The sequence below is a fragment of the Takifugu rubripes genome, chromosome 12 (assembly GCF_901000725.2).
Source record: "Takifugu rubripes chromosome 12, fTakRub1.2, whole genome shotgun sequence".
Lineage (NCBI taxonomy): Eukaryota > Metazoa > Chordata > Actinopteri > Tetraodontiformes > Tetraodontidae > Takifugu > Takifugu rubripes.
In genome coordinates, this window is record NC_042296.1 from 6,340,276 (window position 1) to 6,365,615 (window position 25,340).

At 47.1% G+C, this 25,340-nt stretch overlaps 1 protein-coding gene across 2 annotated transcripts; it reads left to right on the plus strand.

The window, feature by feature from the left end:
* Nucleotides 1-786: 786 nt before the first annotated feature.
* Nucleotides 787-25,340, plus strand: fam135b (family with sequence similarity 135 member B). 2 transcript variants are annotated; one of them, XM_029845468.1, is made up of 20 exons: nucleotides 787-1,313; nucleotides 4,551-4,647; nucleotides 6,089-6,168; nucleotides 9,678-9,817; nucleotides 11,634-11,704; nucleotides 12,831-13,004; nucleotides 13,145-13,271; nucleotides 14,977-15,136; nucleotides 15,227-15,276; nucleotides 15,774-15,929; nucleotides 16,736-16,809; nucleotides 16,888-17,042; nucleotides 17,124-18,903; nucleotides 19,566-19,732; nucleotides 19,850-19,941; nucleotides 20,061-20,158; nucleotides 20,854-21,005; nucleotides 21,088-21,198; nucleotides 21,645-21,758; nucleotides 22,521-25,340. In XM_029845468.1, exons 2-20 carry the CDS (start codon nucleotides 4,571-4,573, stop codon nucleotides 22,724-22,726), a joined length of 3,984 nt encoding a protein of 1,327 aa, XP_029701328.1. In that variant the 5' UTR covers nucleotides 787-1,313; nucleotides 4,551-4,570; the 3' UTR covers nucleotides 22,727-25,340. The 2 variants fall into 2 exon arrangements, with proteins under 2 accessions (XP_029701328.1, XP_029701327.1); XM_029845467.1 differs by lacking the exon at nucleotides 787-1,313 and adding an exon at nucleotides 1,737-2,361.

The following is a 25,340-nucleotide window of genomic DNA, read 5'->3' on the forward strand; positions in this document are numbered from 1 at the left end:
TGTTTAACCAGGACAGATGGCGCGTTAATTTCGCTACCTGACTGCCAGGAAAAGCATGTCCGGGTTAGTTCCCGTCTATTCACTGTTACTCTGCAAATATTGTCTCAAAACGTTCATCCTCGGAATCCCAAACGCGCCTATTTGATCATCGTGTTCGAACTGGCCGTCAATTCATCGGGATTTTCTTTTAATTCCAAGGGAGGAGCCCAGCAGTGGGCTCCAGCTCTGCTCCTGGTGTTTTCTATTTCTGTCTGGATCCATTGTCGTCGATTTCAGGAAAAGCAGAAATGTTGCCTTTCTATCAGTTCATCTCAGTTCCGTGGAGCGTTTACTGCGGGTTAATTGCTTTGAACCCACCTCAGCACTTCATCAACCTTGTTTCTAACAGCAGGCAGCTGAAAACCATCCACCCAAACAGAATATCTGGAGAGAAATGCACACGTGCTCATGGTGTTTGCACTTTTATTCTTATATTTGGAGACATTTTCTCTTGTATGACTGTTTTAATTGCCACACAACACTGAAAATCACAACGAAGTGCTGTTACCTGGCTTACCATCTTTTCCTTTTAATCTGTTATTACTGTAAAGTTCACGTCTCAAGTTGAGGCGACGGGCGTCACTTCCTGTTTGATGATGTCACCAGCAGGACTTTCCCGTCATGTTGTTTGTTTCTTCAAAACAGGAAATTGTTTAAAGCTAACGTCGCCAGCCGTCGTACAAAGAATGCTGAATATACAACAGGTATATATTCATTTATGCTTAACATTAAAGTATAAATCTATGTGCACTGTAGCAGTCTCGTGGTACATTCATCTCATCCTGGAATTCACGGTGCACTTCAGCTTTTAGGGGCCAGGCTGTGACGTCAGCTTGCACACTGGTTGTACGCTATAGGGCACACACGCACGCACAACCAGCACGCACACACGCACGCACACACGCTCGCACACACTTCTGGCTGTTAATATTCCCTTTATAACACTGCACAGTGTTTCTTTGTTTTGTCTGCAAAACACAGGGACGACCTGGAGGATCAGCACAGAACCAGATTCCAAGACAGACGCGCACTTTCCCAAATTGAAATCCCTGTCGAGAGAGAGAGAGAGAGAGAGAGCAAGAGAGAGAGAGAGCAAGAGAGAGAGAGAGCAAGAGCGAGAGAGAGAGGTGGGGGCTGCAGAACATACAGGGTCTGGATGAATAACCATGGCAACAGCAGCAGCAGCAGAAGAAGCGGCGGTATAAACATCGTGATTTACTCCGTCAGGACTGGAAGCGAAGCCTCGGTCACGGTAACACTGGCTCTATGCTGAGGTGAGGCTCCTTCATTTCTTTACCGCTTTCCTGCCGATGCTTCTGTTGTCTGCATGTGCATGTGGAAGCTGAGCAAACGAGAAGCTCCTTGCCGTACATCCCAGCAATCACAGCTCCGACTGCCCAATACGTGCCGGCAGCCGGGACTGAGGGTGGAAGACTGGACTCTAATGCCATATTTCCTCTTTTTTAATGTTTATCTTGAAATGTTACTGGGCTGCGACTCTTGTCGAGGCTCAGTCACCCTGTGTCCTTTAGTAATTATACTTAAGGACGCTCCGCACTCCTAAGTTATAAAGCCGACGGAAACGTTCAAGTAATCCCTTGAATATTAAAGCCAGTCAGTAATAATCCTGGAAAATCAGCAGGACGAACTGGGAATGCGTGTGTTGAGCGTCCTGCTATGAAAGCCAACAGGAGACAGCCTGCGCTGTCCAATAGCAGTTTTTGATTTCCCCTTTTTGCTGCTCCAAGCGAATGTAGCTGCAGAAAGAGACGAAATGAGAAGGAAAAGGACTCAAGGTTAAAGAGATTACATTTAATAAGGCTGTTGATATGGTAACGCAGCTCCCTCCATGTGACTGACAGTAAACACTTCATCAGAGCAGGGAAAAACAAAAACAGCAGCTTGCTTGACTGCCAGACCCGCTGTACCCAATTCTAGTCAACTAATCCAGTTTGGAAATTACACCTCGTAACCACGGAGATGGGAGTCCTCACACAAACTACTGGCGGATTGGGAGTGTAATTCCTGTGCGATCTCTAAGGGCAGATTCATTATTAGCTGTGCTCCAACATGCCACAGAAGAGCAGGACAATCTCAGCTGCAGCCAGCGAGGGAGTCCGTCGCATCCTCTCAAAGTCACAGCCCCGTTCTTGCTAACCTCCCCTTTATTTCGGCCTTTTCCAGGACCCAGATATTATGTGGTGTCACTGCTTTGGTGAATGGCCCCTTAAACGCACAATTTAATGCTTCGCCATGAGGGTGAAGGGGATTATTTTTTGAGCTTAGTGGAGGAAGATCTGCTGAACTGTTCTGCTGGGGGAGGTGAGCATTAATAAGAATAGCTCAGGTTCATGTCCAGACATTTATCACACACACACACACACACACACACACACCTTCACATGGAGGCAGACGACAACACCCAAACATCTGGCCAAATCCCCTCCATCTTCACTCACTGTCACCATGACGCCCCTTCATCTTGTCCAGTAGACGGTGTGGGGGTGGGAGGGGACAGGGGGGGGTGGGGGTGGGAGTTGTTCCTCCTCAACCTGTTTGGATCACTGAAGCTTCTGGCTCCAAAGAGGAACAGTGTCCCTGTGTGCGCCTCATATTAAAAAGTCATAAGACAGCAGATGGTTTTGTTATGATTAGTGTTCAATGATTCGCAGCAGCACATCAGCAAAGTTGGCCAAAGTGCAGCAGCAGCAAATGAGAAGTTCTGTGCTGCCATGAGACTGTCTGGGTAGGAGACGGTGGGACGCTGCAGCTGTCACAGCGCAGCATGAAGCGCTCACCCAGGCTTTTAATAAACAGATATTACATCTCTTCTATGCGTGCAATGATTCCCACGGGAAGGTCCTAAAAGAGAGAGATTGCATCCTAAAGCCAAGTATATGAAAAGGAGATGTTGCCTTCACGTGCTCGGGCCGTTCGCCGTTCTTTAGGAGCCACCTGATGGGATTCGTTCTAACCCGTGCTGCCTGGTCCCTGTGAAGAAGTGAGGAGCGCTTGTTTTGTAAAGATAACAGATGAGGAAGATGGAGGAGAGGCTGGTGTTGAACACAACGAATGACCTTTAAATCAGTCAGGAAACGGCGTCGACTCTCGCCGGCACACGGCTACCGCAGGGTTGGCAGGAAGATGAAAAAAAACCACTCGTCATCTCGTCTCATCGGGACGTTTGCAGCAGCTGCAGGACCTGGTCCAGATTGCTCTGAAACTCAACGGCAGGAGTGATTTTTATGACACATCCCATCAGCCAAAGTCAAGGTGGAGGAGCCTTTTCCTGCCAGCTGGAACGACAACTCACATTTGCAGCAATTCCACTAATTAAATTTTGAGGGCGCGTTTGTCAAAGGTACCTCCGGATGTAATATGCAAACATGGCTGAAGCGTTCATTCGGTCTGCTGTCGACTGGTCGTCTTCCAGCGTGGACGAGCAGGCGTCACGTAACTCCAGGTCAGAGGTCGGGTTAGCAATAAGACATCCTCGCATTTGAGATGTTCCTCACGTATCCTCTCACCCTGCTTCCAGAAGTTCCAGAATGTCACGAGACAACTCAACAGAGCTGGAAAAAAACGCTAATGTTCTAAAAGTCGTCCCTTCTGGATGACCTTTCCACAACCTTTCTGCAAACTTTGCATGTTCTGAGGAGCTGATAGACAAACAGGAAATCTCGCAGAAGAAAATGCAGCAAACGATCAAAAGGTTCACACCAGCCGCGACGAGAAGCTGCCGCAGCCGGTGGAGGAGTTCAGTAAACATTAGTCTGCTTTGATAAATCCGCTCCTCTCAAATAAAACGTCAACCAAGGCTGCAAAGTGAAGCTGCTCTTCCCGAAACAAGCAGCAAATAACTCTGTCACACCGGGACGTTTCACCGGCTGTGCGTGAAGGTTCTTTCTGCTGCTCAGGTTCACCTCTCAAAGAACCTTTGGTGACCTTACTCCTGAGCTGCGCTATGCTAATCGGGCTCATTTCTGTCTTCCCAAACCAGTACTGGGGTAATAGTGGCTTTGTTTTGCCACTATTGCCCCCCCCCTCGCTTTGGTGAGGTGAAAACCACGAGGCTGCAGTTTGTCTTTCCTCAGGCCAACGACACAAAAGACGTTTTCAGCTCAAAAAACGGTCGAAAAGCAATAAAAACTTTAAGCGCCATAGAAATTCAGGTTTGATGGTACGACGGCACAGAAAAGTCCGCTAGCGATGTTGGTGAAAGTGAGCAAACTACGAGGCTGACATTTACAGCAGCAGGATGAACGCAAGCGGCCCAGCAGATCCCTTATTAGAGCGCTCTTACGCTGCTAAATGATTCGGCCTAAACAGCGACAGCGACTGCTGCTCGAAGCAAAATGTCAGGCGCAATCCTCAGTCAGGTTGCTTCCTCGCAGAGGGCCGCGTGAGTCAGCAAAAGAAGGAACGCCTTTCATTTATTTATCTATTTTATCTTTCCAGTGGACAGCTCTGTGATTGGATTGTCACTTACACGATGTCCTCTCGTTTGACAGGTGATGAGTGGGATCATATCATGTCTGAAGTACAGGGAACACTGGAGTTTTCTGTGGAGTTGCACAAGTTTCACAATGTGGATCTCTTTCAGCGCGGGTAAGACGTTTCCACTTTTGGGCTTCGCCTTCATTCCATATGAGACGGTGCACAGTTGTGCCAAATGTGTGTTGATGTCAGCATTATCACACTGTACATTCCCAACAACAGAGATTACCTAGGCTAGATTAGCAGAAAGGCTAGTTTGGCAAGAGGGCATTCTAGGTGGAGTCACCCGTCATGTGGCAGCCATTACAGCTATAGAGTTGCTAGTTTTTAGTAGGCTAACGCTGATTTTAATGGGGCTTTCCCTCATTAATATGGGTTGTATTTATGTGTGTAAAGAATAATGCTGTATCAGTTAGCACTGGTGGCTACATTATACAGGTTCTGACTGTTAAATGATATGCAGGATCAAAATAAAAGGTTGATAATAAATAATATAGTATGTGCTTATTAAATGAAGTGTATCATACCACACAAAAAGAACCATATTCCCGCGCTGCCACAGGGATGTTAAGACCTCTGGCCGGCCTCCGGCTGGCTGGAACTCCAGCTTTATCTAAATGATTTTCCTCCCCAAATGGGATGGGCTGGAAGCAGATTTATCATGGTAATCCCTTCAGCTGGAGTGCTCTAATATGTTTGCTTTCACTGGTTGCTAGGTTGAAACATAAGAAAACATGATTTTAAAAAAAAAGATAGAGGGGAAGCTCACGTGGACACGGACGTATTTCACCACACGCTCGTGTAATTGCACAAACCAATGAGTCGGCAGAGTTGTGCCACCGAGCAACGAGTTGCTTTGAAACGGATCGCATTAGAATTCTGATTTGATCAAGATTTGATCACGGCCTCGCAGACGTGCACGTGTGGTGGTTAGAGTTTGCTTCATTATAGTTACGGTGCCATTCTTCTAATATGTCATTGAAATTTCCTACAAATGCAGTTGCTGGTCACTGGATCCTTTGCTGCGTTTTTGTTGAAAATAAACGGCGCCGTGGGAAAAACGCAGCGCTTTAGGTGCCTTTACGGGGGAGGCCTGGACGAGCCCGGCTCTCCAGGAGTGCTGCCTTTAAATGCTGATGCGATGACAGCGTTCACGGCCCCCACCTCGGCGCCGCGTCCCCAGAGAGCCAAGATGGGCTTTTACACAATGGCGTGTTGACTCGAGCTGTCAGCGTGACCTTTTCCCACCCTTGCCTAACGTCGGGAATGTCATGTAAATAACCCTTGAAGGCGTCAGGACAGGTTGAGTAAATCTCTGCCCTCCGCTCCACGATAACAGCGTTCACCTTGAATGCACACTATAACGTCCCTTTTCTAGATCGAGCTGGTAAGAAAGATGGCCGCCATTGTCCCGCCCCTTTCCTTCAGTGTTGGAGGACCAGGAAGACCTGGAACAGCGTTCTTAATTAAAAATAACTAAATGTTTGTTTAAGTTTTAGCCCATTGCTTCATCAGCCCGTCAGCCGTGTTGTGTTTTTGCCGCCTCTCTCAGGTTCTACCAGATCCGGGCAGGACTGAAGGTTTCGCCTCGGGTGCCTCACAGGTTGATGGTGACAACTCATGACAACGCAGGTAACAGCTGATGCTCCCAGTCATGTGACTGGTTCTTCCACAGACCTTCCCCTTAAGTACTGTGGTACTTATTCAATAAAAGGTGTATTTGATGATTGCCAGCGAATGAATCTAATGAAGAAATCTGCTCTAATGGTTTATTTGTGGCCATTCTTGATCATTCTTTGTATCCTGGGACATTTTTAAAGGAATATTTACCACGGTTATGAAGCCCTCGCAATTATATAGAGTTTAAAATGTACAGAATTTGGTTGTAAGGTAAGAAAAGACAATTCTTTTTTTTAATTATTTGCATTTCAGTCAGAAATCGATGAATTCGGACATGGGAGTGAGATCTTGTTTAAACAGGTTTCTGCATCCTCAGTTGTGTCGTTTCCACAGAGGTCTCAGTGTGAGAAACCCTACGTTGGGAATTGGATCACAAACGCCCCAACGTGGTGTTTAAATCTGTGTGAAAACAGTAATTCCACGGAGCTTTTGGCGCTAAAGTCCACGGTAGCAGCGGGCATGCTGCTGATTCCTGGAACCATCGTGTTCTGCTGTCCCGAGGATGTGATATATATGAATATTTATGCTCTTTGCTTTGCAGATCTCACAGATTTACTCCTTTTGCAGCACTTAGAAGTCGTTAAAAGGTTTTCCCTAAAAATGATTCGTGACGGAGGGTAAATTCCTGTGAATGATTCTATTGTGTGAGTGATTCTATTGCTGTTACACTTGACATTCGGAGAATGAGAGCAACATATTGCCTTATCACACTGGCTGTTGCACACTCAGTCATTTTCGCTTTGAAATTGGGCTTTAGTGTGTGTGTGTGTGTGTCCTTGTACTTGGTACATAGTGAAATCCTCAATCTACGAGTAAAGTGAAGACATTTTTGCTTAGTTGGCGGTTAGGGTTAAGCATTTAGTTGGGATGATTCTGGTCATGGACCGGCATTCTACCGGCATTCTGTCTATGAAAGTCCCCAGAAGGATAGAAGTACGGGGATCTGTGTGTGTGTGTGTGTGTGTGTGTGTGTGTGTGTGTGTGTGTGTGTGTGTGGTTCTAGTGGAAAATAATCTGCGAAAGGACCAATGTTTTTCCTCCCCTCCCATAATGAGGGATTTCAGAGCTGCAGTTTCAGTGCTCAGACTCAAAAGAAAGAGCTGATTTTGAAAGCAAAGCATTCGAGACAGAACGTTAATTGCTTTCTGACAGCAGACTTCTCACCATAGAATTCCTTATCAGGACAACGCGACGCCACCTTTGCCATTGTTTGAATGGAAAAATGTCCCTTTCGGTTGGTCACGAAACACGTGACGAATGCTTTCAACTATTCAGCTGCAGCTTGTGCCACAAAGTTCAGATCTGAATCTCTCACAAAGCTGAAGCTGTTAGACTGACAATAGTGATTCACAGTAATAGTGGCTATTTTTAGCCCATCATGACTGAAGCTCTGTGTGTATAAGTGTGTTGATCTACACGTACATGTGAGGACCCGTCCTTGCCAGTGAGCCCACTGATCTTGTGAGGACAGTGGAACTGATGACTATATCAATATCACTAAAAGCCTGCGGCCTCAGTGACTATGGTGGAATAAATCACTTTTAATGGTTTCATTGGAGAGCGACTCAGCCGATCTTTGTGAAAATGTCGCAGGAGCACCATAACGAAAGATGATTTCTGACTCCTCATTAGTTCACAGGAGAAGATTCAAGGTAAATGGCCAGGACATCATAGATGGCAAGGGAGCTGATAAAAATAGCTACTTAGCAGTCCTGCTGTAGATAGCCTATATTTAGAAATCTGAATCCTGGAGGTGCAGATTTTAAATGACGTCAGGTGGGAGAGAGACAAAGTTTACCATTTCAGGACGAATCAAATGCAGAAGCTGCTCTTTAAAATAAATATATCAACAACAACAGATATTATATCAATGGAATGGTCGAGATTTTGAATTGTTTCTGTCTGAGATGTGATTTTGTAGGTTTCCCCTGCGTCCACCGCCAGATAATCCTGGGTTTTTCCCAGCAAAAGCAGCGGCCGCTGCAGCAGGCTACATTGCAGTGAGGATCATATCCATATTGTAATTGGATGGTGGCCTCGCTTCCCTCCCCCTCTGCAGCGTTTTCCACAAGATCTTAAGCCTGCGCACCTCACAGGCAGACTCCTGAACAGTAGCCAGGGAGGCGATGCTCTCATCATACAAAGACACAGGAAATAAGCCCTGGCTGCATCCTCGCTGAGAGAGTATGCTTGACATTTCAATTGTCTCTGCCCTGCAGACAAATGAATTGTGTGTGAAGGATGGCATCAGGCACTCAGCTGAAGGGTTTTAATGACGCTGATTCATGCTCACCAACATGGCGAGAGGAGGGCTGGATCACATGTCTAAAGCGTGGCCCTCACGTGAATATCAAGAGCTGTTGGGTGCAGCATGTGTGGGTTATAAGACATGAGTGAGACACACACACCAACGGCAGATGTGCGCTGGCTATAAGCAGATTATTACCAACGCAGGCTGACTGTGGCTAAACCTAAACAACATTTCAGTCCACATCTTCTTATTTGTTAACCCCGGACAGGCGAAATATAAATATCCAACCATTAAAAATGTCAACTGCAAATGCTTTATTTTCTAGGCAAATGTTGTCATTTTAATGAATTTTTAAACAGGTAAAACATGTCAGATTTAGTGACACCTAGTGGTGATAGTGTAGATTGCAAGAACCAAGTGCCTTTCTTCAACCTCCTCGTGTTTTAAAGAGCATTATTCAAACCTTTCAACAATGACCAGCGTTTTATTCAATAAAATACCACAGCATCATGAACGCAGAACAAAGTATTATAACATAAAATCACATTTATCAAATACAAAAATAGAATTCTGTCTACACCGAGCCCACCCTCGGAGGGAGTATGGACTCTGATCCACTTAGATCTGACTACAGCCCTGCCCCCATACAGCCATCGCTCTGGCTGGGGAACATCAGCGACAGTGTTGTGAGACGGAGACCTTCAGAGAGCGAGGACACAGGGGAGAGCAGGGCCACCAGTGGGGGTGGGGGGGGGTTCAGAGACCTTTCATGCCTCACAGCACGACTACAGCCCTGTCTCCCGTCCAAGCCTGGACAGCAGGCCCGGAAAAGTAGCGAAAGACTGGGAATGAGCATCTTTGGATATAAAAAGGCTGTCATGACATGTAGTCATGTGACCTGAAGGTCAGAGAGGCTAAAATGTAGCAGAGCTGAGTCATTGTTGTCATTAACATCAGCTGTTAAAACACTCTCAAAGCACAACATCTTATATTGCTGGTTGCTTTCATCAGCTAAAATTGGATCACCCCCATAACTTCTCGTTAATTTATCGGACAATTGTGCATCAGCAATTAAATCGATTAGTATCTAACCGTCCTCGTTCCTCGTATGGAAGAGTGCGGGCTAACCCATCTAAGACACCTATTAGCTAGATGTCTTTTTTGACGAGCATCAGTCGACCTCATCGTGTCTGTTTTTGTCCCTCATCAGAGGAATGCAGCTTCAGCTCGCCGGGGGTTTACGACGGCGCCGTCTTCAGCCGGATATTTCAGATCCTCTACAGAAACGAGGAAATCACGGTCAACGACTGCATGATCTTCAAAGTCCACCTGCTGCTCGATGGAGAAAGGGTGAGTCAGGCGCGCTGGAGGCGTTTCTGCACGCGCAAACTCATGCACACTGGTTGCTGAGTGGGGAGGGGGGAGAAAAAGAGAAGAAGATAACAAATGCTTTCTTTCTGTCTGCTTATCTGTGTCCTGGCTGTTTAATGCAGTTAAGATAGTTCCCATAAATACAGCAGTATAATAGGTGGATGTACTGACCACTACAAGATGCATTTGGTCATTCACTCTCCATCCGTTGGATACAATAGGCCCTTTGGATAAGAGGAAATTGAGTTGGCCATGAGAGCAGAGCGACAGTGACATAAAGATGAATTTGCTGGATAATAAAGCTTTTCATATCAATATATTTCCAACTAGGGGCTTAAAAAGAGGGCTAAATGGCATTACCCATACATATTTCAACGATTAACAACAACCAGAGAGATAGATTGATGTGTTTCCTGTAGGTTTAGCTGAACATATACATGATATTATCTGAAAGGCTACATCTTACTGGTGGCCATGGCGACCAACCAGTCAGTTCACTTTTAAAGAGATGGCAAAGCTGCTCCACCTGCAGGAACCTACGCGACCTTGCTGTTAACAAACACCAAACGTGTCTGAGGCTTATTGAGCTCCGCCACTCCTGGAATTAACCGCGTGCGACTGAAACGAACCTGCACGTAAACCCCCCGGACAGTTATCGACGTCTCGTCCACACACGCAACCCTGGAAATCCAGCCTGGCTTCGTTGTCGGCGGCCGACGGAGCTGAAATTCATCAGCAGCGTTTTGACGATGAGATAGGCCAGGGTGGGGGAGGGGGCAGTTATGGAGGCGTCCGCTCAGACCTAATGGTCCATATGATAGCCGGGGCATCGACATCGCCGCGCTCCGCCGCTCTCCGAATCGCCGCTGGAGGATCGGTGACGCCGCCAGAATGTGAATGTTCTGGCTCGCCTCTGCAATTTCAGGGAATTTCATTAAATATGGAAGCATGTGATGGAGGTACGGAGCCGGTGCAGCTTTGGGACATATTGAATTTCAGCCGAAAGCACTCCAGACGACCCCCCACCCCCACCCCCACCCCCCCACTCATTAACCTTGTGGAGGTTATCTGGCTCTCACAGCCACAGATAGCACCGACCAAAATAGCCTCTTGTTTCCCTCGTGTCTACACACACGTATCGTTGGTTTAATCAATCGGAACATCGACGTCGGCAGGGATCAGTTTGTTTGCGTGGTTGGGAAGACAAAGACGGGAAAAACTATCATTTCTGTAATAAACACCTCGGAAAGCAGCACAATGAAACTTCAAAGGGCTCCAGTGGCTTCTTCTCCTCTCGCTTCATTCAGGTTTGAATAGCCTTGTCGACGGTGATGCTCTGAGGCAGGACGGCCTCTGAACATGAGAGTAATCCAGGCCTGCTCAATCTACATGAGATTAAAAGATATTTTAATCATCCTACATCACAGACATGTCATCTTCAGCTACTGTGAAGGGGCTGGATCAGAATTGCAGATGGGGCTGGTCACACTGGGTTGGGAACCGCGGGCGGCGCCACTTTAGCCCCTCCCTACGGATCTACGACACATAAATCACATCTGAACGGTTCGGATTATCCCTTTTAAGGAAAAAGCTTCATCATCCTTCCGTGACCTCTTGCATGCCGCCTCGATGGTGTTCGACCCTCCCGCCGCCGTCGAATCGCATTTTCCTCCTAGGAGGTCAAAGCCCAAGTGCTGCTCTTACTTTTAAAATGAAAATGTTTAGTAAGACCTTATGATCAATATCAAGAGAAACTGTTCATGCATTAAACGCTGCACACTGGTGACTGTTGCAGATGGAGGAGGCGCTGAGCGAAGTGGACTTTCAGCTGAAGCTGGACCTTCATTTCACTGAGAGCGAGCAGCAGTAGGTATTTGTGTGTGTGTGTGTGTGTGTGTGTGTGTGTGTGTGGAGAGAGAGAGAGTGAGTCAGTGTTCGCCGTTCTCCTCCGTACATCTTTAGTGCAAGTGTGACAATGCAAACTGAGCATGAAGAAGCGCCATTATGTGAGTTTGTCAGCTCGCAGCCATCTCTGATCAGCTGATCCTCGCCGTCGTGCAGGCGATTACATGAGGTCACTGTGATCTGTTTTTAATGGGGACGAGCACAAAATCCAGACGGCTGTTTTGCATTAGCAGACAAGGCGAAGGGTCCCATTAGGCTCAGACTGGTGTGCGCTAAGAACAGTGTTGGTGTGTTTTCACTGTTTTTATCATACCTGTGTGATTATAGTTCTCGGAAGAGTTATGGAGCTCTTCCGTCATGTGATGGTCTCATTTCATCAAATCATAGATCAGCATTTCAGGAAAAACACTCCTCTTTTACCTTCATTCATAGATGGAAGAACATTATATTTCTATAATAATGATGTTGTTGAAGAGGGTTGAACCTGGGGATCACAGCGCCTCCTAGTGGAACGTAACGGCATTTCTGAACTGCAACAGCCCATTAAATTGAGTCATATTTGAGATTTATGACATAACCTGAGTATTTTAAAGGGAACTGTTAGTGTTTTTCCATTTTCTGTGATATGCAAATCCTGTAATTGGAGTCACATTTTTTTCAACAGGCCTGAGTTTCTCCTTCTGGGAGCTAAAAACACGATTAAGGTGTGATGATAAGCTAATTCTGATATAAGCGCTGACAACAGATGTGAGTGCCTCTCTGCTATTTTCTCATCAGCTATAACGGACCGTTTGTAATGTTTGATGAGCGCCTCCTCATGCACCCGTAAAGTTAAATGGGCCCGGCGTCCACTTTAGGAGCAGCGTGTATGTTTAATGTGTTGTAACGAGGCTCTCTGCTAGACAGGAAGGGAGATTGTCCTTTACTGATTCTATTTTCTTTACACTGATCAGTAAAGATTAGTTTCTGCTTTACCAGATCACAGTTTTAACCTCTAGTCAGTCGCTCAAAAGGTTTAAATTTAATCTGTTTATCCTTTAAAAAGACGCAGGTCTAATTTGTTGAACTCTTCCCTGCTCCTCTTCAGGCTGGCAGAGTTAGCAACTGTTCCTCTGATCAGCAGCCGGACCCTCAGCCTCCACTTCCACCCCCGGAGAGGCCTCCACCACCATGTCCCGGTCATGTTTGACTACTTCCACCTGTCTGTTATTTCTGTCTCCATACATGCCTCACTGGTTGCCTTACACCAGCCGCTAATCAGGTAGCGTTAGCGCAGATGTTTGCAGTTTTATGGTTTTAATCATGATTTTCCTCTGAAGTCATGTCAGAATGTGTGTTCTGCCCCTCAGTCCTGTGCTTAATCTTTAAAAAATGGAACTGTGGCTTCTGTTCTCACTGCAGCTTTGCACGAAGCGGGAAGGGCTCCTGGCTGGGAAAGGGCTCGCCGGAGAGCGCCGCCGACCCGTCTGCCATGACTGTAGACAACCTTGTGTTTGGCGCAGGCTACTGCAAGCCCGTCATCTCTGAGGTACTTCAGCCAGTGGCCCCTCGGCTCTGCGGACAGCGAGAGGCCATTTTGTCCCACCAGGCTGCTGAACGTATTGTCCCCATTTGGCCCGGGTGTTCCCTGTGGGCTGGTGCTGAATGCCAAGCTATCGGGCAGAAGTGCTCTCGGGTTAAGGACGTGTTGGACTGAGTTCTGATCCAGGCTACGGTGCAATCAGCTTGGCTTTGACCCAGGTCCGAGGAACGAAGCAGCTCTGCCTTATTCATCACTCAGTTTTAGGCTTTTTTCCTACTTTGCGTGTAAGTTTTCTTAGTATCTGAGTTGACCTCATTTTGGGACCGGACCATAACGAGATCAAGGATCTCCCTGGAAACGGTCCAAACTTGTCACGCCCCCTTGATGCTTGATGCTCATTTTCAACACCCAGTCATGGTGACAACAGATGACAACAAAATAGTCGCCTAATTGTGATCACAAAGAATTAATTTAACTTTCCGTTTGCTGTTTAAAGTCCTGCAGACCTCTGTAAATCCTAATGAGCACTCCGGCAGCGTAGCCCCCCCCCCTCTCCTCCCCTCCCCATCCTTGCTCTTACCCAGCACCCCTGGCTGGGCGCTTTAATAAGCTGTGTGTTTAGCCAGGCGGGGGGGTTTCGTTTGATCACGGTAATGAGTTCTGCTCACAAGCGCCACGTACTCCCTGGCTGCAGGTGAAATCCGCAGAACGCCGCTGCCGTTTATTCAAAGCGCTTCACTCACGGCTGTGCCACATTTCCAGGCCTTTCTCGCTCTCTGATTTCCTCCCCTAACTGTGTTCCGCACACTGTGGATTTACTTTCCTGTTGTGTCCCAGAGGAAGGAGGGAAAGAGCTGATCCCACAGTGGTTGGTGTTCCACAGCAGGGACCTAAAGATCAAACCACACACTCTAAAGGTGACCCAGAACATGTGAGAAGACTTGGAGCTTATCCCAGGCGACGGACTAATAACTAGTTCATACTGACAAATAGGAATTTCTTTCCTCTGCCCTTCATTTCTTCACATGGGAGAATTATGAGTAAACTTACAGATGTTCCTTCCTGGTTGGGGTCTCCTGCAATTACAGAGCACACGCAGGTATGATGATAGGGTCGGAGCGGCGCTCGCTCCAGGCCAATGACAGCAAATCCACAGATGGAGGAGTGAACCGTGCCTTTCTGAAGCTCCGCTAGCCCTGCTGGCGCGACCGACACATCCTAGGAAGAACTCGCCAGGCCTGGTTGCACCTGTGGCGTGAAATCGTGCTCGTTTGTGTGGAGAGTTTCAAGTTAGCCAAGCAGAAACACACTTCTGCATCGAGACTGTGGGCATTGGTGACAGTAACAGAGCCCCGTGACAAATTCAGCTTCCTCATTTTTGGCATTGTGGCTAGTTTTAGCATTCGTTTAGCATCTGGATCGGGTCGCATCATTGCGAACTTTTAAGAGGTCATAACAAGGATGCATTGCATCCCCTTCATGCCTCCTTGCATGACTGATCTGGTTTTACAGCCCCCAACAAGCTGCGTTTACGGGCCATTTGATCTTTCTGAGGACTCCTCATGAATTTCTCACATAGCCAAGCGTCTCCCTGCGAACGGCAGCCTGTAAAATGAAAGTATACCGTGGGTGCATGTCAGTTATTACAGCGGACATGACTGCTGACCTACATACAGGCTGATGATTCACTTTTTTGTCTCCTTCTCTGCAGGGAAGCTTTTACGTGCCCAGTGAGAACTGCCTGCAGAGAGCTCACACGTGGCACCGAAGGCTGTGTCGCCTCCTGCTGGTGGCACACAGAGGTCTTCACACCTACCACACGGCCCTGATGAAGGAAATCCCACAGCTCCTGCAGGCGCCCTTAGAGTCAGGTGGGACAGGATGGAAAACACAACCATCTGTCTTCACACCGTGTTTAGAGGCTTTGCACTCATATTTACATGTTACCTGTTTTTCCACAGAGGCATTGCCTGTAGACGAAACTCTCAATCAGCTCACTGCTGCGTTACAGGTATGTTTTTGGGAGGAAAACATGCCCTCCCTGCTGCTGATACATCCTACTGGGTAGAAATTCAAACTGGGAAACTGCGAAGGGTGAAAACTCATTTCTATCCAGTAAGACAGAAAACTCGGCCCGGGTGGCCGCTCATAGGACGGTTGTTTACACTGGTTTGATGATAGTAGCAATTGGGTTTATAACCTGCATGTAATCCAGAAACTTTTCACTCTACCTCCTGAAATGTTTTCCTCAAGTTCTAAAGGCGAACAGCAAGTTTTTGAATTGACTCAGTTGGGACTCTCCTACCTGGGTTTTCTTGCAGAGAACAGTGTGGGTTGATGGACTGATGAATAAAGCGTTGTTGTATCTTTTTTTGAAGAGAAGCAGCTCAGGCCCACCGTAGACTTTGTGTTGGTGGTGCAGATCTTGGAATAGCACAGGGCAGATGGTCAAAGTGGATGCGTTCACTGACTGCTTCATCTTTTTTCTCCCCTCTCACCTTTCATCAGCTGCAGGAAGACCACGAGAAGGTGGCGGAGCAGATCAGCAGGGACGTGAGCCAGCTCTGCACCCAGCTGGCAGCACTGTGGAGCCGCTTCCTTGAGGCTGCTCTGCTCAACCCCCACATCCTGTCCTACCTGGCCCAGGAGCACCACACGCTCAGGGTGAGAGCCACACGCCGGCGGACACCAAGCTCCTACGGCAGCAGCGGCTGTGTTCCAACAGTGTCACATCCTTAAATTTAGCCAGCTGCATCTCTGACGCCCACACTAAACTGAAACATATCAATAAATATAGAATAATTTTATAACGGCTGCTCCTTCCAGCTCCGTGTGTAACTCTCTAAGGACTCTAGCATTGATGACATCTGTGATAAGGACACAATCTTTCACTTTTGAGTATGACTAAGAACTTAGTGAGGTAATGATGCAACACACACTTGGGAAATTAATACAAGCCCAAATGCAATTTTCTTTATCTCGTCGCTGAGCTGTATAATGTGAACATGTGCTTCACTGTAGAGTAGCTCTCAGGGCTAGTTGTGTGAAAATAATGAACATGTTTGCTTTGGCTGCGGCTCCCCCGAGGGGATTCCGTCATGCTTCCTCCCACCAGCAGAGTCACAATATCAATTAGCGTATATTCTGTAATTACTGCGGCGTTTGAATGCACCGCGGCTGGCGTTCCCGCTGGTTAGTGGCTGACTTTGGAAGATCTCTTCCAACGAGAGTCAGAGGAGAAGAACATTGGTTGCATCATCAAGCAGAAGGATTTGGATCTTAAAGATCTGAAGCACCAATCAGGAGCTTACGGTGATGTAACCTGGCCTTACGGTGATATCTGTAAGCACATCTTGTGGTTGGCAAGCATGCCCTGGGAAACATTGGAAACATCAGGGACACCACCTGGGTTACTTACGTTTGTTGGGGAATAAAAAAGCTAACGGAATTCATGTCTGTGGAAACACCAGGTCAGGAGGTTCTCTGAGGCATACTTCTTCACCGAACACCCCAAAGAGATATCTCTAACTTTCCAGGAGGAACTGTAAGTGACATCTTAACAGAAGAAGAATATTACTGGTATAGAAGGAACCCTGAAAATAACAATATTGTGCTGACTCAGGATCAACAGGCACGGCCAGATAGCTGCAGAGGTGCGGAGTTCAGACTACCTGACCAAGATGCCTCCTTTACCCGTCGAGTGCCTGGACATTGATGGGGACTGGACCAGTCTGCCCATCATCTTTGAGGACAGATACGTCGAGTGTCCTCAGACAGGTAGTCCACGTGGTGCAATGTGTTTGATCTCTTCATGTGTTTTGAGGGTTCACCAGAGCTGGTTTGTCTTTCTATCTCCAGATTGGATGTCACATGTGCCAATCAGTGACGGGCAGACCGGCTCGGAGCCTGTCCTCACTCCTGACAGAAACCAGGATGCCAAATCACCAGCAGTACCCCAGGGTCCCTCAGACAATGAGGAGTGCATAGATCTGCCCACTTACGTCTCGCTCATAGCAGAGCAGAGTAGAACCAGCTCGGACATTGGAACGACCGGCGCCGGTCCGTCGGAGGTTCCAAACCTGAAAGAACCAGAGAAACTGGAAAGAGTGGCTGACCAGAACTGTAACGGTCACTTAAGTGAATCCAACAGGACAGAGGTAAAAGAGGACGCCACGGGAGACAGCAGCAGAAGGGAGGCATCCGCTAAAGCCGCACCATTAGATCATTGCACGAATGAAGCGAATGAGGACGTTCCTCTCCTCGGTCTACCTGCTGCCTGCCTGCATCCACCGACATCTCCACTCGTCTGCGATCCCCAGAGAGAGAACGCCCGTCGAGGAGGCCTGCCGGGCTGCAAGGGGATGAAGCGCTCATCCTCGGTTATTTCTGACTCAGGTATTGAGAGCGAGCCCAGCTCGGTGGCGTGGCCTCTGGACGCTGCCCTGCGAGCCCAGCCGCCTCAAGACTTTTCCAGCGAACTGGAGATCCGTCAGCAGGTAAAGAGCCGCCGCCCGGTTCATCGCACCTCTCTGGAGGGCCTGCAGATGGAGAGCAACGGAAGCCTCCCGAGCGCAGGCATACAGGCGTCGCTGACTTCCATCAGCTCGCTCCCGTACGAGGAGGATCAGCAGCAGAGGCAGCTCAGCAAACTGACCAAGTCGGTCTCCGCGCCACAGATAAGCAGCCCCGAAGACGCCGCGGACGACCGCGTGCTTCTCAACCATGACACGAATGGCAAGAGCTTCACACAGCACCAGGATTCATGTAACATCAGCTGCTCTTTGCCAAACGACGACTTCGATCCGCCATCTTTTGCTGATTCAGGTTCAACCACACGCCGTGTTGTCAATGATGCTGCTGCCTCTGAGATGCCGGCCCCTTCGCAGGACCGGCCAGAGGCTCCCGACAGCGCATTGCGGTTGAGCGGTGCCTCTGAAGTCCCGCTTTTACTGGAGTCCACAGAAAGCCCTCATGTGAGGGAAGGAGCCATTATTGGCAGCCGGGGGGAGAATATGAGCCAGCAGACACGCACCAGTGGAGCCAGTTCCCCAGTGGAGCGTGTGCATTTTGTTGAAACGGAAGCCGCGCCCTGCAGCCGTGGAAACAATCCACATGTGCGTAAAAGCTCCAGTGAGGCTGGAGATGAGTCCCAAGGTTTCCAGCAGACTGAGCCGCCTCATGAGCAGGGCCACCTGGATACCTCCCGACCTCCTCTGGAGCTGTCAGAGGTCGAGTGTCCCGGTGACCCACCTAACAGGACCACCAGCACCACAGAGAGGCCCTGCGACCTTACAGGGTTAGTGCTTGATGACAGGACGCCGCCCGCAGACCTCAACGGGGTCTCAGCCAGTGAGAAAGAGCCACTAGACTGTCAGGCTAAACCCTCAAAGATCCCCAACTCGGGTCTGGCCTTCGTGAATAAGAAGATGGTGGAGATGGTCAACATGTCAGTGTCCTGTGCCCCCACCTGTCTGCCCTTTTCCTCTGTTCTGAGAGACTCTCCATCCATCAGTGGACTGTCCCCTCGCCAGGCTACCTCACCAATCACCCATCAGCCCCTCGGCTCCTTTGGCATCATTTCCTCATCGTCGCTCAGTCCCCTCAACATGGACGATGCCACCAATGAAAGGATGCTAAAGTGAGTTGATGAAGCAGCCATTTTAACCCCCAAACAGGAAGTAAAAACAGAAGAGAAAATATTTGGCGTGTCTCTTACAAAAATGCTGTGAGGTTTCTTAAGCTTTCGTGCTACAAATTAGCATTTTTCTACTCACGCTGTTACGCTAAATGCCTAAACTTTTCTTGTCAAAGCTGATATAATAACCAATTTCAGTTAACTTCCAACATCTTTAATCTACCTGCAGGAGTAAAATTAGAATCTAGCCAATGAAACTGGGCCAATGTGAGGTTATGAGGGGGAGATTGGAGGTTCTTGACACATCCTGTAAGCCTGAACACAGTCAGGGCACATCTGAAGTGCAGGAAGTCAAGCAGAGGTGAAAACGCTCCCCGAGTGTGTTCAGGCGCATCAAAGAGTGTAGGCAAATCCACGTTTGCCGAGGGTGTAAGAGCTGAAATCGGATTTGTTTTAACTCCTCGCCAAAATTCTGTAACCTGGCAGTGTGTCAGGAGGGACTAAACCTCTGGGATGACACTTGAAAGTCTGCAGGACTTTTGTGTCTAATCCATCCAGCTCATCAGTGTGAAATAGATCAACTAGCAGCTAAGACGGCTCTCGGGCCTGGAACTGTGACTCACGCGCTGTAATCTCACTTCATTTCCACCTTCTTTCCTCTCCAGTTTCTACAAAGCAAAGGAGGAGCTGTTCAAACAGCTGAGCTTCCAGGCCGGCTTGTACAGCGACCTTCCGCTCCTGGCATCTGATTTTCCATATTTCCCCCCCGAGGAAGATGACGAAGAGTTTGATGATGGCATTCACCTGGTGGTGTGTGTCCACGGCCTGGACGGTGAGGATCTCTCTGCTGTTAAACACACCTGCAGTGTAGCTCATGAGCCTCTGGGAGTCTCTTCAGCGGTTTCTAAGTCCACTACAGAGGCTCAGAGTTCTTCTTCTCTGTTTCCAGGAAACAGTGCAGACCTCCGGCTGGTGAAGACCTTCATTGAGTTAGGGCTACCAGGGTCCCGGCTGGACTTCCTCATGTCTGAAAGAAACCAGGTAAGTGTAGATGACAGCGATGAGAACAATCGATAAAGTGTCCATCTACATTACCTGGAAGTGGTTCCAGACTGCCTGGAATGACTTCTCCACATTTCTTTTGGTCTGTTTCTCTGCAGACCGACACATTCGCAGACTTTGACACCATGACTGACAGACTGCTGGACGAGATCATTCAGCACATCCAGCTCTACAACCTCACCATTGGTCGGATAAGGTCAGATGTTCTGCTTTACTATCCCGCTCTTCTTTATATTGACCTTGATCGCTTTCACCTGTTAGCATGGACTTTGGTCAGTAGATGGCAGCAGAGTCTTGTCACCGTCTCAGGCTCCAGTACCCGGCCTTGTTTCCACACAAGCTCTCAGCTCTGATCATAGCAGGCTGATGAGCTCCCGACTTTGACTCAGGATACCGCGCATCCTCCTGCAGCAGCATGTTGCTTCTGATTAAATTAAGCTATTCATCTTCCTGCCTAATTGCCCCCAAAGTGCCAGTTTATTCTTTTTGTTCTTTAACTTTCTATATGGTTGCATGGTCTCCAGAGGATGCAAATGCGAGACAAAAGCAATGGAGTGCCGCGGCAGCATCTGCTCTTTCTCTGTTTCTTGAATATTTGTTTTAATAGGAAACAGATTAGATGGAGCCGACGTGAGGGATTTCAGATTTGGCTGCCAGAGGAGGGTAATTAAAGTAACTGACAGACAGAACTTCATAAATTAAATAGTTAGCTCTGCTGGGAGGACACGGTTAAATTTATATGGCATGTATTTAATGTTAGCATCGTTAAGTTGTCATTGCCTTTGAGAAGGTTTAAATATCAACATATTAGCTCATTTTCCCCTCCTAAACCCAATTTTTGTTGAAAACGGCTCAACTTCATGTATAAAATGGTTCTTCCTCTACTTACAGCTTCATTGGCCATTCCCTGGGGAACATCATCATACGCTCGGTGTTGACGAGGCCGCGCTTCCGCTGCTATCTTCCCAAACTGCACACTTTCCTCTCGCTGTCGGGGCCACACCTGGGAACGCTGTACAACAACAGCGCGCTGGTCAGCACAGGTAAACCTGGGGCAAAGGGAAGTTTTCAGACTCTCTTGGACCCGTCGTTTGTCTGACAGCACGGTGTGTTTGTGTTGATCAGGCCTGTGGTTGATGCAGAAGCTGAAAAAATCCGGATCCTTGCTGCAGCTCACCTTCAGAGATCACGTGGATCCCAGGAAAACTTTCCTCTATCACCTGAGTCAGAAACCAGGTACCGCTTCTTAAAAGCTAGCCTAATCAAACATTCAGGCAAATGTTGCCGTCTTTTCTCTCAGCGTGTGAAATTTTCCAATGAGTCAGCGCACTAACACTCAAACGGCGGCCTGTGAGGGGCCTCCCCACCGTGTGAGTGGAACAAAGCAGCCGTTTGTCAAACAGGCTTGAAGGAGATAAGCCTGAAAATGCTTTTTTGGCCCTCCCTGCAACACTGTAGCAGGCTGACAAAATGATCCAAACCCTGTCATTGGAAACCCAAAAGTGCTCTCTGTTAAAAGCCCAGTGACAGGAGCACTTGAGGGAAAAAAGCTGTTTTATCATATCAAACATGTCATTGTTCTATGTGATTATACTTTGTGCTCCACAGCCATTTCCCATCTCTTCCCTGTCCTCCTCTGTCTCATGTCTACATGGTAAAGTCTATGTTTTGCCTCTTTTCAGGGCTCCAGTTCTTCAAAAACGTGGTGCTGGTGGCATCTCCTCAAGACCGATACGTCCCCTTCCACTCTGCCAGAATCGAGATGTGTAAAACGGCTCTCAAAGACAGGACCACAGGTACAAGAAAAGATTATGTCAATTAAGGATGTCTGCAAAGGCAGATGCTTGACTGGAAGATTAAAAAGGTCATTTTTTTTACTCGATGTAGGGTCCTTTTCCCTCTTAACTCCTGAAATAATGACCATGGTGCATCTAACCCAGGGGTGGGCAAACATTTTGATTCGTGGGCCACAATGGGTTCTAACATTTGACAAAGGGGCCGGACCAGGAGCAGATGGATGGATGGAGTGCTTTGGTAACCTCACCTCATTGGAGAAGAAATACACATCTTGGGATATGGAGAAAACATGTGCTTTAATTTCAAATGAAAATGAAGAGAAGCATTACAACAAAATATCTGACTTTGGAATGAGTCTTAAAACACTTAAAATCAAATGAATAAAATGTGCCTTTTAAAAAAAAATTAATAACCATTTCTATTTTAAAGCACTGAAAGTTCTGTTATCCTTCAGGATATCACCATCACTCTCCTCCTGACTGTCTTTTTTCTAGTGGGAAAACACCAGAATTGCAGTGAAAATTTAACATTAACAAGGTTTATTCATTTAATTTTTCAAGTTTGGCGGGCCAGATTAAAACGTTTAACGGGCCGCGTGTGGCCCCCGGGCCTTAGTTTGCCCATGCCTGATCTAACCCCACATATACGGATCTCTCAAGCAGCACATCTCAATGTCAAAAAAGTAGATCCCGTAGATACCGTTTACCTGTGAAAGGGTTTAAAATTCATCTCATTTGGATCCCATACTTTTGTCCCCGAAGGGCCCGTTTACACCGAGATGATCAACAATCTGCTGCAGCCTCTTGTGGAGGCCAGAGAGTGCCGGCTGATCCGCCAGAACGTGTTCCACGCCCTGCCCAACACGGCCAACACCCTCATCGGCCGCGCCGCCCACATCGCCGTCTTGGACTCTGAGCTCTTCCTGGAAAAGTTCTTCTTGGTTGCGGGACTCAACTACTTCAAATAAAAGGTGCTACTCCTGCAGGATGACAGGAGCGGACCTGCTGATGGAGCTGACGTGGAGAACCTTGTACAGTCCACTGGATGTATATACTCAGCAGTATGGGAGGCGTGTTCATTAGGCTTGTTAGCAGCTGGGGATCAAAGATTTTGCGACTGTTGAAACCGCATAGAAATGCAACACAAGACATCTATCAGAGGATTAATTGCAGATGTTTTGTTGGCCTTACAAATAACCTCTCAGCTGGAGCACTAACAAATGCTAATTGTGGTCAAAAGCATTTAACTCTTTTCCCTTTAGAGTCGGTTTTATGCCACAGTTACCGAGTCTTTCAAGCGTTTTACTGATGATAGTCTTTAAGGCAATAGATGCTTAACATTCATCCCCCTGATTGTACATGAAGTATTTTGTATAAAATATAGATGTTCCTTTATACAGAAATGAATATATCGTTGAAATGATTTATTTTTTATCCTTTGTGTGTCCAAAGTGTCTGTGATCTAAATGTGTATCTTCTCTTTGTCGAGTCTATCGAATGGAAAAGTGCTTATAAGCTAAACGGCAGCAGCGGTGGCAGCAGTGTTGACCAACGTAGCGTTCCATTCAGAATCATAATTATACGAACGAGTTTACCAAAAAATGACCTGCAGGGGGAGCACTGCAGCAGCGGTGTGGCAGAATTCTAACGTTTGTGGCTTTGAAATGGAGAAAATATGGAAAATAGCTTTTAAATTTAAAAATGGAGAATGTTTCCTGTAGCCAGTCCAGCATTTGTGAAAGTTAGCATTTTAAGTTTTGCTCTACAGAGAGCTATAACTGCGTCACGGTCGCTATTACATGTTAGCATTTGTGCAGATTGACTTTTTTTTTTAAAAGGAGGAATACCACTTTAATACAGTAACCAACAAACTATCTTGTTTATATAAATTCTTATTAACGTCCTGATATCTAATTAACATTTTAGCTACACAGCCAAATAATTATTTGGATCATCTATGAGATAATCCAAATTTTTACACGCTGTTGTGTGTAGTTTCTGCTAATCCGTGTCTTTAGTACAGTTTGGGGGAAGTGAATATTGTGTACCTCTAATGTTTGCGAGCCGTTTAAAATTGTCCGTGAATACTTTCTCCAGAACCACCGTGTCTGTAATTTCAGTTCCTGTCTTTGTTTTCTCTCCTCAAAGCTGTTAATCAGGGTGACATTGCTTGTTTTCTGGGACACTGGTTGATTTTGCCCCCCCAAAATCCTACAACACCAGGCATGATGATAGCAGGGAAGAGTAGCAAACACTGTCCTGTGTTGTAGAAGTTAAAAAATACCAGAATTTGTTTGGCTAATTCAGATAAATGTGATTCCCCCCCCCCCCCCCCCATCATTGCTCTCCACAACCCTTGCTGCTACATTTATGAGCAACATGAAGAACATGTATATCCATGATCTTTGTTCTAATCAATGTGCCATCCATCAGAATACTAATGGTTAGCAGTGTTTTGCACCTACTGTATATTTATGTAGAAATGGAAAGATTGACCTTTGCACTGGTTTGATGGCAAGTGCACTTTAACGACAACCTCCGCTGGTGTGACCATGTTTATTTTTCTTTTTCCGTTCTTGTCCATTAGTCCGTCCATACATTGAATCTTTGGAAATGACGGGCATGCTGCCCAGAAAGTGACAGTGATTGTCTGTCTCAGCCATTCAGGCGACGTCTTCAGAGTACAAAAGGTGACATCCCAAATTGCTCTCTTGTTTTGCTGTGAAGCGGCAGCCGTGCGGCTGCACGCTAAGCAGAGTGTCGCTGTGATTGACTCTCATCAAATGGGCTCCTTCAGGGCGTGCAGAACATTCCCAGTGAGCAGAGCTGTGTAAGCAATCTGCAGGAGCCGCCCTCCATAATGCATCATTCCCAAAACCCCTGCACCCTTCCCTCGGCACGCAAACACACCTCGTGTGTCGGATGAGGATTTGGCTTGTTTGCGTTTAAGGTCCCGTTTGCTTAACGGGGTCAGCCAGAATCGACAGGCCGAATGAGTGTTTGTGCTACTGAATTTGTCCCCTTTCAAGGGGCAAATACATGTTTTGAATTGAGAGGAAAAGAGAAGAATGGCTGCATGGTAAAGAACAAAAAACCCAACAAAAAAAACCTTTTTTGTTTTACATCATTCTGTACATTTATTCTGCTGTAGTAAAGTGAATCCAGAGGTGATCCGTAAATCCCTGCAAGTGCTGTCAACCTTCAAAACTAGCTGACTTGAACCTTTTTGTATTTGATTGCCCTTTACTGGAAGTCCTGTTCGTGCATAATGTGTGTGTGTGTGTGTGTGTGTGTGTGTGTGTGTGTGTGTGTGTGTGTGTGTGTGTGTGTGTGTTGGGCAGAGATGTGATTCGACTGCAGGAGCATCCTCCACGTGTCTGAACCCAATGTGAAACATTTTGTGGCTGAATGTTGAACATGAAAGTAAATTCTCTATCATCTGTGCCAATACTGCTATTTTTCTATGTCGACTGTATGTATGTATTCCTCAGTAGCTTATGTCCTATATGTACAAATATAAATACAAATAATTATATACACAGTAAAATGCATCATATTACAATATCTGATCTGAATAAAAAC